This window comes from Adiantum capillus-veneris, chromosome 25 (genome assembly GCF_014529385.1).
Source record: "Adiantum capillus-veneris isolate H3 chromosome 25, ASM1452938v2, whole genome shotgun sequence".
NCBI lineage: Eukaryota > Viridiplantae > Streptophyta > Polypodiopsida > Polypodiales > Pteridaceae > Adiantum > Adiantum capillus-veneris.
This window is the reverse complement of record NC_140955.1, coordinates 38,110,639-38,123,447: the sequence shown is the minus strand read 5'-3', so window position 1 is coordinate 38,123,447 and position 12,809 is coordinate 38,110,639. Positions and strand designations below refer to the sequence as shown.

The 12,809-nt window shown below is 43.2% G+C and overlaps 1 protein-coding gene across 1 annotated transcript in view; it reads right to left on the bottom strand.

Annotated features, from left to right (window-relative positions):
• Nucleotides 1–271: 271 nt before the first annotated feature.
• Nucleotides 272–12,809, bottom strand: part of LOC147424733 (putative ADP-ribosylation factor GTPase-activating protein AGD8) — a 28,968-nt gene continuing 16,430 nt past the window's right edge. The window contains exons 2-7 of the mRNA XM_086499919.1: nucleotides 3,258–3,376; nucleotides 2,706–3,162; nucleotides 2,370–2,633; nucleotides 1,641–1,766; nucleotides 1,408–1,512; nucleotides 272–652 (exon numbers count right to left, since the gene is read on the bottom strand). Of these exons, the coding sequence (XP_086356045.1) occupies nucleotides 545–652; nucleotides 1,408–1,512; nucleotides 1,641–1,766; nucleotides 2,370–2,633; nucleotides 2,706–3,162; nucleotides 3,258–3,376 (1,179 nt within the window). The 3' untranslated portion in view covers nucleotides 272–544. The remainder of the gene's footprint in view (nucleotides 653–1,407; nucleotides 1,513–1,640; nucleotides 1,767–2,369; nucleotides 2,634–2,705; nucleotides 3,163–3,257; nucleotides 3,377–12,809) is intronic.

Genomic DNA, 12,809 nt, shown 5'->3' with positions numbered 1-12,809 from the left:
AAATGGTAATGAAAAAACCCCTGTATTTGCATAGTGTGAGGCAATAAAATGACCTTTTTTTCCTCTTAAACTAGTGGGTTTTGTCTAATTTTCAATTTAAAAACCAATTTTGGAAGTTCAATAATTTAAAATATAATAATCTTTCTTAAAAAGTACCACTCCTTTTGCTCGCACGTGGTAGACTATCATATTTGAGGTGCACTCCCCGAGCCAACATACAAGAGAGATTAGAACAGAGTAGACCAAACATAAAGCCACATCGCAATCAATGTAACACTACTTTTGCAAGGTCCACCCATTAAGATTGAACTGTGAAAACAAGGCAGTACGGTAAACAGAAGGGGGCTTAATTACAAGCAGACACCATCTGAAATGGCTTAGGGGGGTAGGCAATCAATTTCTGTAGTCCGTTCAAGTTTTAGCAGGGCATTAATATCACAGCCAACTAGCAGTCGCAGATTTTTCTAAAGGCTGCATTGTAATTAAATGGTTTCTGATTGAAGGCTTGCCAAGCAGAATTCAAAATTACATGAATCCAAACAAATTATCTGATGCGATCTTGAAGGTCCGCCATCAGATTTGTTGCGAGCGTCGAAAGCTTTTTCCCAGTCTGACCAGCTAAGCTTTTCAAGGATGACATGTCTTGGGAAGCCTTCAAATAGCAGAATTTCAATGTAAGCCAACCACACAGAAAAATTATGAAGTCCATGCGAGCCAGAAAACGCGCACATGAAAGTTGATTTTGTGTAGTACAAGCAAGCCTTAACATTCACATATACCTTCATAAGGTCAAAAAAGTCTGTTTTACGAATTATAAGAGAGGCTAAAACACTCACGAAAAACTAAATCATCTCAAAATTAAAAAGATATAAACAAGGAAAAATTACCAAAATACCCTTGTATTTTCTGAAGACTCGCAAAATCCCCTCAAATTTCAAAAATTCTCAAAGTACCCTTGTCGCAATTTTTATGGATTGCACAACTATTCACATACCTCATCCTTTGTTTATATCTTCAATTGTCTCAAACAAACATTTTCACCAATAAGTTGACAAATAGTGTCATTTGTGTCCACAAATAATGAACTTACTGATCCAAAAGCCCAAAATAGGATTGCAAATCGTACTCCTACTATTATCTAGAGATGGAGAACCAATATTGTATAAAGAGTTGCAAAACCTTATGTCTCAAGAGATGTTTGCAGCATGTATCAAGGGTATATTGGGAATTTTGAGAAAATTGAAGGGCACTTTGGGAACTTTTAGCCAAATAAAAGAGGTATTTTGGGAATTTTCACAAACTTCAGCAGCATTTTGGTAATTTTCCTTAAAAACAAACCACTGTTTAGTTGAAAATGCTTTTAGAAAAGGCAGCCCAAAACATTGTTGAGTCGGAAATTGTTAGAACCTGAAAGGTAATCCTTGTCAGAAGTTCACTAGCAGTCAAGTCTGCAGTTGAATCTGCCCCTTCATTACGCTCAAAAAAATCCGCACTTGAAATAGAACTTGAATTCTGCGAGAGGGATAAAACAAAACAGCGGTGAAGATGACAGCTGACAGATAGGTTTCATGGCATATATTTTTGAGAACATTGCATTGTTAAAAAGACCTTTCACAGCATGTTGAAATAAGAGTACCAACCGCAAACTTTTGCAGGCGAACTTGACTGTCAGCATCCACAGTCTTCTTATCGTCCCCAAAAAACTGAGAGGACGAGATAGATTTGGCGTTGGCAAACTTCTTTTGTGCTTCATCACTCTCCTCTATCTGTACAGGGTTTGAATGACCGTGTTCAGTGGGTCGAATTCTAAAATACAAATATAGAGAATGACCTTTAAACTGCATACTGATAACATTCATAAGATTTCATCTCGATTTATAAGGCCCTCACTCAAAGTTAAGTTATAAGCATCTAGGAGAGAAGCCTGGTGCAGAATTGCCACATACACAAGCACAGTGCTCAATTTTTCACACTCCGCCAGTTTTGCATGGCCCCTTGGACTCAAAAGTCAAAATATAAACATAGGAGAGAAGCTTGGTGCAAAAATGGCACAAACAAACACTGCTCAATTTTTCACACTCCGCAAGTTGTGCATCACCCCCTGGACTCAAACTTAAGATATAAGCACCTAGGAGAGAAGCTTTGTGCAAAAGTGTCACATAAACAAACACACTGCTCAATTTTTCACCCCACGAGTAGAAAAACTGCAAGTCAAGTCACTAAAATAAAATCAGTCCTTACATTGTGACTAGCAAACAAAACCCTATTCGCTAGTGCGCCCCATACAACACGTATAAACCGAGATTTAATCAGTGTCTGCTTGACCTGAGTGAAACTCAAAAAACACAATAGAGAAGAGATAGTCACACCTGCACCTTGGACCGCGCCGAATTGCTCGACTTGCGAGGTCCAGATGAGCTTCCAAACTCCATGAAAAAGTCTCCCCCAGATGGTGGAGCCAGCACATGTCCTGAAGCTCCAGCGCTAGCAGTCCGACTATTTTCTGTTTCTTGATCTTCCAGATAAATAAATCGGGAAACATGTGCAACAGGCTGTGTTGTTGAGGATGGTGCCGGAGGCACAGGCTCAGGAGGAAGTTCAGCCGGCTTTTGGTCATAAATGCTCTCATTCGCCTGCAAATACATGAAAATATTTAGTACAAACCTTACACTCCAGAGGAAAACAATGCATGCACTTGAGTTTACTTTTGAGGACAACTTCTTGACACCTAAGCTGCCACCCGATTTCCCTCCTGATGTCTTCTTGGTTCCTATCGCAGTGCTCTTTCTCATTACAGGTGCTGCATTTTGAATGACAGGAATAGGAACAGGCTTTGGTTGCTCAACCATGAAGTAATCAGCTTCCAGTGCCTCTACTTTGTCAGTTCCTGATTCACCATCTTTGTCGAGCGAAATTTCTTTGAAGCTGAAGCCAGTTGGAGACTCTGGCACTGCAACAGGAGAAGAGAAGCCACTGACAGATTTGGCTACATCTTTGACTAGTAACTGTCTATAGAGATCAGCTGCTCGTGACGTGTACTTTGCCTCAATCTTACCACCCTCTGTCCAACCATGCTGCTTAAAAAACAACCCAGCTCGTCCATTGCCACCAACCGACATCAATTTTAACTGCTCCTGGGTCCAGGAGTCCAGATTTGTAGACCTGCCAAGTAAAACAAATAAGAAGGTTCATATTCACGACCAATGTCTGAAGAAGCACATTTGGATTCAGAAATGTTTGTGTTCTCCCTTCTTTACCTTACAAATGTGATGTGCACACCAAGACTGCGGTGCAGTGCTGAACAATCCAAGCATATAAAGACGCCGTATGTTACAGATGCCCAAGATGGATTTTTCGCATTACAGTCAAAACAAACCTGCGCAACACCAAGACCATAACGTAGTGCTGAAAATTTGAAGAAACATGTGAAACATACTATACAATCAACGCAGAACATAATCTTCTAACAGCTACAAAAGAAAGCACAATTTCATCAACCACTTCAACTTCTCTTTGCAAAGTGGCAATTGCAAAGAGAAGAGCTATACGTCACAGATGCCCAAGATGAATTTTGCATTACAGTCAAAACAAACCTGCACAACATCAACAAGGTAACGAAGCGCTGAACACTTGGAAGAAACTCCACAGCATAATCATCAATACAAAGCACAATCGCATCATCCAATTCCACTCCTATATGCACCACAGCAAGTGCAAAGAGAAGTACAATCATATTACATAACATAATTAACTAAAACTAACAAAAACAAAGCACAATCGCATTAGCCAATTCAAATTTGCAGTGGTAAGGGATAAGCAGTTTGCATGGGTTAATGGATCCTCATCAGTAACAAGACATCATCAATCTCCCACTGTGGATGTGCATTTAGGACAAAATCTTTTGTAAGTTTTGTTCTATCAGCTCCATTTTGAGTACCTTGTTTTTGAGCTTTGCAAGTAGGTGGGGCACAGCATTTTTCTCTGGTCTGCACCGTATGGATAATAGAAGTCCTGGGGACTAGCTCCAAAGCGTATCACCATAAACAATATAAAGAAAACCCTAATCATTAGGTTCTCACCCTGTCCAAAGTTGGGTTGGAATTCTTAAAATCACCAAGTGCTTGTACAGCCACTTTGACCCTACATATGCCTATTTTGTCATTATATTTGTCCAGGACTATTTTTAGCCCATTTTGCAAATCACGCATGCTCGCACAAAGGCATCCATATCTCTCCTCAAAGTAGGCCAATAAAAGAACGTCTCTACCGCTTTCATTGTCGCATCAATTCCACGATGCCCTGCATACGATGGGACATGACTTTCTACCATGACCTTATGTCGCAATGGCCTTGTCGCACAAAGTCTGCCATGCATCATCATAAAACCGTCTCTCAGGAGGTAGTGCTCATGACGTTGCCCATCTTGCAACTGTTCAAAGATCCTTGCAAAATCTTCATCAGTAGCATACCGTTCCTTCATGTCATCAAGCTCATGATGATACAGAATTGACACAGCTGAAATTTGTTGATAACGCATCAGCCACAACACTTTTCTTGCCTTCCACATGCATAATCTCGAAATGGAACATAGAAAGAATGTTTGCCCATCGCATATGCTTTTGAGATAGCTTTGACTATGTCAAGAAGTATCGCAAGGTTTGATGATCTGCCTGGACAACAAAATCAGCACCTAACAGGTAGTGCTTCCAACTAGAAAGCACATGAATCACGGCCAATAACTCTTTCTCATAGATTTGCGTTGTCACGTGACACATCCAACCCTATGTGTCCGTGGACAAGCTACAGCATAACAGGGTTCCGTCAGTCCAGTTAGTCTAGATTAGAAATGATTGGCACTTTTGTGAGTCTATTCGTAGACCGTGCATGCCCAGTCACTTAGTATAGATGCATATCCTCTGGTTGCACACAGCATGATCGTAAGCATTCCCCATCAGAATCCTTCAGGGGAATTTTCCAGTGCACTTAGCCTATTTTACCTTTTTTTGACATTTTTCACTTATTAATTTAAGTGACTTTTGTTTGAAAGTAGGTAGGGCAAATTGGGTAAGAAAATATATAAGCAAACCAAGGTTAGCACTAAAGAGCAGATGAGCAAGAAGAACAGCAGGCCATTGGCGACAGGTTCCCTCTCTCTCAGCAAGACTCCCCAAGCAACCCTTGGCGATTTTCCCTCACACAAGCCCTAGCGTTTTTCATCATCGCCAGCCACCTTTCCCCCTTGGCATTTTTCAGCAAACACCAAGATCGCCATAGCTTTCTGCACCTAGTGTTTCCAAAGCCAGCATCACCCGCAGTGCCTTGGCGTTTCCAGCGTCAAATCGCAGCATAAGGGCAGCGTTTTCAGTACCAAAACGCAGCCTACACATAGCGTTTTCTTCAGCCAAACCTGCATTTTTCAGCAGCATAAAAACAGCCTCGAAATCAGCGTTTCAAATCGCAGCAGATTTCAGCCTTGAGCGTTTTTGGACAGTAGGTAAAGACATTCAGTTTTCAGCCCTATTGTCGGCCTTGCCATCCCCATTGTCATCGTTGACATAGTCTAAACTTGCATCAGTTTATGCATCATCATTGTACCAGTTTGTGCAATCAATCGTAGACCACTGTGACCAACGAGAGTGGGGCCTTCGGAGGAGGGTTTTACAACAGTCTCTGGTGTCATATTCTCTTCCCTCTCTATCTCTCACTCTCATACACTTGCACGCACAGTGTCCACTCACTTTGTTCGTGATCATTGCACTCTCTCATTAAAGGCGGAAGGCTCTCCCTTCCATAAGAACAAAAAGGAACCTTGAGCACATTATGGAGCACTCATCTTGAGAAAGAACAACATTCATTCCGTTGCACCTTACATGCATAGTCTTTTCTAGCCCTTGCAAGATTCTGCTCTCATAAGCTACTACCCGACCATCTTGCATTAGCACTGCTCCGACGCTATTGCCACACGCGTCACCCTAAACCACAAATGACTTCCTAAGAGGTGGTAAAACAATCAAGGGATCTGAAGTCAACTTTTCCCTTGTGAGACTAAAAGCTGAATCTCTTTTTGGGTCCATCTGAAAGTGACCTCTTTCTTTTGCAAAGTGTGAAGAGGTGAAGCTATCTCTGCAAACTTCCTGATAAACCTTCTATAGTAAGCACAATCCCAAGAAGCTTCAAACATCATGCACAGTCTTTAAGTCTGGCCATGTCTTAATAGCTTCAACCTTTGAGGGACCCATTCGGACACCATCCTTTGACACTATGTGGCCAAGAAAGTGGATCTCTTCTAAAAAGAATTAACTTTTCCTAGGATTGACAAGTAACATGTGACTGCGCAACTCTCCGAACACAATGGTCAAGTGACGCCTATGCTCCTCTTCATCGATGATGTCGACGACGAGTTACTGATGGAGTCTATGTTGACGACGACGATGTCGACAACAAGGTACTGATGGGGTCTATGTCGACGACGATGTCAACGGGTACTGATGGAGTCTATGTCGACGACGATGGTGACTACCTTGACGACGACGATGGTGTTGTCGTCAAGTCTAGGATCTGCGATGATGATGATGATGTCGACAACGATGGCGTCAAGGCTGAAACTGAAAATTTTGGCTGATTTGGAGGGCTGAATATGGCGCTGATGGTTAGGGCTGAAAGTTGGAAACTGTGTCATGACGATGACAATGTCGATGACGACGACGGCGACGACGAGGCTGAAAAATGCTAGGGCTGAAATCTGAAAACTAGCGCAATGGATGGCTTTCCTGTGATGATTTGCTACTGGGAAGGGATCTGGTACGCAACAAGGCTAGGGAAGGGTATTGCTGCAAAAACGCTGATGGCTGAAAACTGCTCCAAAAACGCTAGTGCTGCTGGGGTACTGCTGCGTGGGTGTTGCTGCTTGAGAGGCTCTGCTGCTTCTGCTCCTCTGCCTATATTGAGTGCCCAATGGTTTCTTTTATAGTTTCTTTAGCAATTTGGCCTACCTGCTTTTCCAACAGAAGTCACTTATTAATAAATAATTGAAAAATGTGTACTTTTGGCAAAAAGGGTTCTATGCTCTGGAAAATGCTCATGCTGAAATGATTGTATTGTGCAAGAGAGGGTATGCAACTATGACCAGCCTGGGCATGCACATCTTGCTAGAGGCTCTCAAAGTGCCACGCTCAGTCCTAAGCTAGGTTATGACTGATGCTAGACCACGGCAGAAGCATGTCCACGTAGTGCAAGTGAAGTGCGCACGTGACATCAAGACCTCTATAGTGCCTACCAACACATTTTGGACACAAGGGAGTTGCGTGACAGCAAGTTTCTTGTAGACCGTAGGTTGAAGGTTCTGAGTTTTTGTCATATAAAATCTGAAGTTTTGTAGAATATGAAATTATGATCATTGATTTATCTTTCTAGGCTTCTTGTTTTAAGTATCATATTGGTTTTTAATGATAAATAATAAACCTTGTTTCTTAACCGTTTCTCCGAGGTTGAAACTTTGAAACTCCAGTTTTTCCGTTGTCGTTTCCGTTTCGGTTGTCACTATGGGACTCCCAAGGCCTCCCACACGCAATGGGGCAGTTCCCCTGTAAATTGGACGAGTTTTCACACGAGAAAACTCTCCAAATTATCTTTCGCGATGGAACTGTGCGTACTAGTGGGGGATTAGCAATTAGCTAATCTAGTTCTTGTTCAGAAGGCTCTTGCCTTGGCAAACGCACATAAACCCTCAGAACTGTACATGATCATCTGAGTAGCCCAACTAGTGGGGCATTACCGTATGTGCAAAGGGAAGAGAGAGATGCGCGAGAGCAAATCATCGCGCTACATGAAACAAAGGAGATGGCAAGCTTTCCATTAAAGCTGTAAACCTGCACCCACTACTCACACACACTCTACAGATCACTTATGGAGCAAAAATCAGCCCCCAACTTCAAATTGGGCGCCCCCTGTTGCTGAGGTGTCCTGCAAGTGGCTCTCCTTTTGCCAAGTGTCCAATTTGCATGTCACCAGCGTGTGACTACTATCTATCCTTTTTGTTGATTTCTTTCTTATTATCTATTTACTTTCACTTTTTGGAAACACCCCTCGGGAAATCTAACTGCCCTGCATTGCATAGCTAGTATGGAACTGTCCAGAGGGAGTCAGATTCAGCAAACAGGCTCATTTTATTCCTGTCAGGAAGAAGATAAAGCCACATCAGATGGCACGCTTGTTTATGAGCAATATTTTCAAGTATCATGGCATGCCACAGTCAATTGTTAGCGACCGTGATCCACGCATGACAAGTTTGTTTTGGAGAGGCTTATTTGAGAATATGGGCACCACGCTCAAATTCTCTTCGTCATTTCATCCTCAAACAGATGGGCAGTCAAAAGAGGCAAATTCTATTGTCCTAGATCTGCTGAAGTGTTATGTGTAAGAGCATAAAGGAAAGTAGGAGCAGTATTTGCCATTGGTGGAGTATGCATACAATAATACAGTGCATTCATCAACTGGCAAGGCACCTTTTGAGATAGTTGAAGGTGGCAAGAAAGTTCCTCCCATACTGCATACAAAGGACAAGATATTTGAAGCAGATAAGTATGTTCAGGACATGGATGAAATGTACAAGAAGGTCAAAGTGGCCTTAGAGAAGACTCAGGCAAAGCAAAAGAAAGCAGTTGATAGTCACAGTCGTGAAGTGGTATATTTACTTGGTGATTGGGTGCTTTTACGCTTTAAAAAGGCAAGGTTAAAGAAGATGAAGGGCAAGGAAAGACTGTTTCCAAAGCTCAGCATGCGTTACTATGGGCCTTTTCAAGTATGCGATATAATCAGTGATGTTGCATATAGGCTGAAATTGCCTGACAGTTGGAAGATTCACAATGCGTTTCATGTGAGTCTTCTCAGACCCTATGTGGGTGATGTGCCAGAAGATATGCCAGCTGAAGATCAGCCGGAAGTCGAGGAACTTGACGAGATCTTGGTCCCGGAACAGATTTTGGCACACAAAAAAAGGAAAGTGAAAGGCAAGGTTGCTAGGCGATACTTGGTAAAGTTCAGAAACTATCCACCAATAGAAGGTGAACTTGCAGAGTCACCAACTATGTTATCACTTTACATGGACGCCTTCGATTTGCAACCTACCTTGACCCCTTGAGTTTCAAAGCTACATGGATTGTCAGTGTGACAATGGCTTTTGAAACAAATGATGTACATGGTATTTAAAGTGAGCTCAAATGAAATACCTGTTACATGAATGTTAGAGCTGTACAGATTGTCAGTTTGGCAATTGCTCTTATGGAATGTCCAAAAGTTTGGTTAGTGCTATAGAAGTAAGTATTTCTTGTCAGTTTGTCAAGGATACAGTAGTTGCTTCTATTAAAGAGTACATGTGTAACTGCATTCTTAAACTGTCGGTTTGGGTATACTCGAAAGTGTTACGGGATCCAACGTGTACTATAAGACAGTGGCAAAATGTGCAACTACCATTTTGTCATTGGAAAGTTAGTGACTCAAAGCAATGGCACAGTGCGCAGCTACCACTATGTCATTGGGACAGGGTTCACACGCAAGCAATACATGTGTCGACGAGGTGTTGAATACACCAGGGTTGACAATGAGCATGTATGTGTCGTATATGTGTCGACAGGTGTTGAATACATCAGTGTTGACAGTAAGCATGTACGACATAGATGCAAACGAGGACGTTTGAGATTTCAAGAGGGGGGTATGTCACCAGCGTGTGACTACTATCTATCCTTTTTGTTGATTTCTTTCTTATTATCTATTTACTTTCACTTTTTGGAAACACCTTTCGGGATATCTAACTGCCTTGCATTGCATAGCTAGTGTGGAACTGTCCAAAGGGAGTCCAGGCCTGAGGGCAAGAGAGCATTAAGGTTGGACAAGGACTATGGTTAGCCAAAGTGGGGTCATTGACTAGCCAAAGTGCAATCCTTTGCTACAGAGGCTACATTTCAGTTCTGGATGTGGCCACAGTGTACAAAGAGGGTCGGATGACCTAGAAAGATACAATGGCAGCATCTCCTAAAATTTAGGGAACTGCTATTTTGGGACCTGAAAATGTGTTGACGTCACTACCTCCGGAATGACAAGGGGAACATTTTCTTACTCTGCCGTGAAGTCAACTGGGCAACCGGTTGGGATATTTTTAGACGGCAACCCCGAAACGGGAAAATGCTTATAAATGTGCCAAGTGGCACCTTCTGGTGCACTTGCCTCATGCAACAAGAGTTGGCGCTGAATTTAGGAGGGGGAGAGCCTCATTTTCAGTTTTTGTCACAGGTTCAGAGCTATGGAGTGCTTGCTTTCCCTCTTATGCACAGTGCGGTGCCAGGAGTGATGCCCTGCACCCTACGCACTGCCCTCTCTCTCTCCTTTGGCAGTATGTTATGCCCCTCTAGTGGGCTCTTCATTTGACCAATGTAAAGTTGTGTGGGTTCATGCGCGATTGCCGAGGCAAGAGCCTCTTGCACAGGTACTGGATTAGCTAGCGGCCAATCCCCCCGCAGGTACAGGTGAATTCAAAGAGGTTTCATGCCAGAAATCTCGTCCGATTCAAAGGGCAAGTAACCCTACAGGTGCGGGAGCTCGAGGACTTGCTACGGATGCGACCGGCACGCGAAACGGAGCCCGAAACAGTGAATTACAGCCTGCTGCGTATTTTTGCAGGTTTAGGGTTTTGGCCCTAAACGGACCCTAATACCCCCAGGAGGTTCGGGGACGCAAGGGGACCGCTGTACAGGCGATCTGGCGCATTTTCAGGGCTGAAAACAGAGAATTCAGCGTGCTGCAGATTCTCGCCAGGTTTTGCAAAGTGCCCGTATGCGTCGGGAAAGTCAGTCAATGCGTGGGAATACTGACTGTGAAGGGTTCTAGTACAGTTATGCTGCCGAAATCAGGCCAGAACAGTCAAAATTCAGCCGAGGTTGTGCGGGGCAGCTTGGAAAGAACCACAACGTTTATTCCCTCTTTTAAACAATAAAGAAATACCGAAAGGGGCGCCTAAGTTAGGGGCCAATCTGGTGTCAGTCTTCTCATACAGGTGCATTCTAGCATCTGAATCCCATTCCCCTCTCTTGTGTCACTATAGCGCAGGTATAATAGACGACTAATAATGGGTGAAAGCTAAATCAAGGTTTGAAGTAAAGTCTACCGCCCTTTTTGGATTGAACAGGCCGGTTTCATTGCCCCTTTTGAGTCAATTCCCTAGTTCCCACCAACTTATGAAGTTGTAAGTGACTTGTCGAGTGGCCCAAATTCCTTTTGGCGCATACATGCTCCCATACTCATCAGAATTCAGTGCTAGCTGGCCCGACTAGTCCCAAATCGACCAACCTAGCCTCCCAATGTGAGAAACCTGTTCGGCCGTAGCCATTTCACACTAGCCATGCGATGTCCACTTGCACCCACTACTCACACACACTCTACAGATCACTTATGGAGCAAAAATCAGCCCCCAACTTCAAATTGGGCACCCCCTGTTGCTGAGGTGTCCTGCAAGTGGCTCTCCTTCTGCCAAGTGTCCAATTTGCCCCTTTTGAGTCAATTCCCTAGTTCCCACCAACTTATGAAGTTGTAAGTGACTTGTCGAGTATCCTTTAAGTTCAGTGTTCCCTAGTTCCCACCAACTTATGAAGTTGTAAGTGACTTGTCGAGTGGCCCAAATTCCTTCTGGCGCATACATGCTTTCATACTCATCAGAATTCAGTGCTAGCTGGCCTGACTAGTCCCAGATCGACCAACCTAGCCTCCCAATGTGAGAAACCTGTTCGGCCGTAGCCGTTTCACACTAGCCATGCAATGTCCACTTGCACCGGGGAAAACAAGTAAAAATAAAATAAATAAAAATCTGTAGTACATATTTAGAGAAGGCAATAGGAAAAATACACCTGGTGACACCATCTGGACGCACAACATCCGGACCCACAGTCTGAGACCACAGGTCCCACAAGTGTTGTACTTTGCTCAAACATTAATAGAAAAATAAATACTGAAAGGGATGCTCGATTTTTTGGGCCAATACCTTTGGGCATGGAACTACGTCGGGCCGTGTCGACTCAAATTTTAAAGTTGTGAAGTATTTAAAGTGATTCTCTCGCGTGTCATGTCGGATTCTCGACTTGGAGTGTCCAAGTCCGTAACACCTTCTTTGTTGGGTTGAACAAGGATGTCGATCGAGTGAAGTCGTGCTTAGTAGGGGCTTAAAGCTCGTGTGAAGAGGCACTTTGGTAGCGGCTTGCTTCATAAAACCAAGACGCGGCATCGATGCATGAACGCCTCCTACGGACCTGCCATAAGCCATAGGCTCTATTGAGTAGAGTGAGAAGTCCGTGTGTTGAAAAACAAATCTCTTTGAAGTGCGGGAACAATCCCCTATGTATTTGAGCGCCTGGCTCACGTCTAGCCACGCTTCTCCTCCGAAAAAGAAGAACTAGAGATTCAAACCGATATCCTAGGGTCAAGCACCCTATTGTTGGCAAGGTAACCACACACCCAAAATTAGCTTGTGCGCCCGTACTCCCCAAACACAAAAACTTAAGCATTGTTTTGTACGTGTTCCAAAGAGCTTTTTCAAGCTCTAGACTCCTCCAATTGAAGCTCTTGAGAGCTCAAATGAAATCTATTTTCCGGGACCTGATGCAAGATGAAAGAATTAATGCAAGATGAAAAATGGAGGCTTAATTCTAATGCACTCAAAGTGGCTCAAAGGACGAGCTTTATTGGCGCGAGATGAGTTAAAATAAACGCACTAATAAAAAATTAGCTAGTAATGCTTAGTCTATGAGTGTATTAGAGAAAGCTAA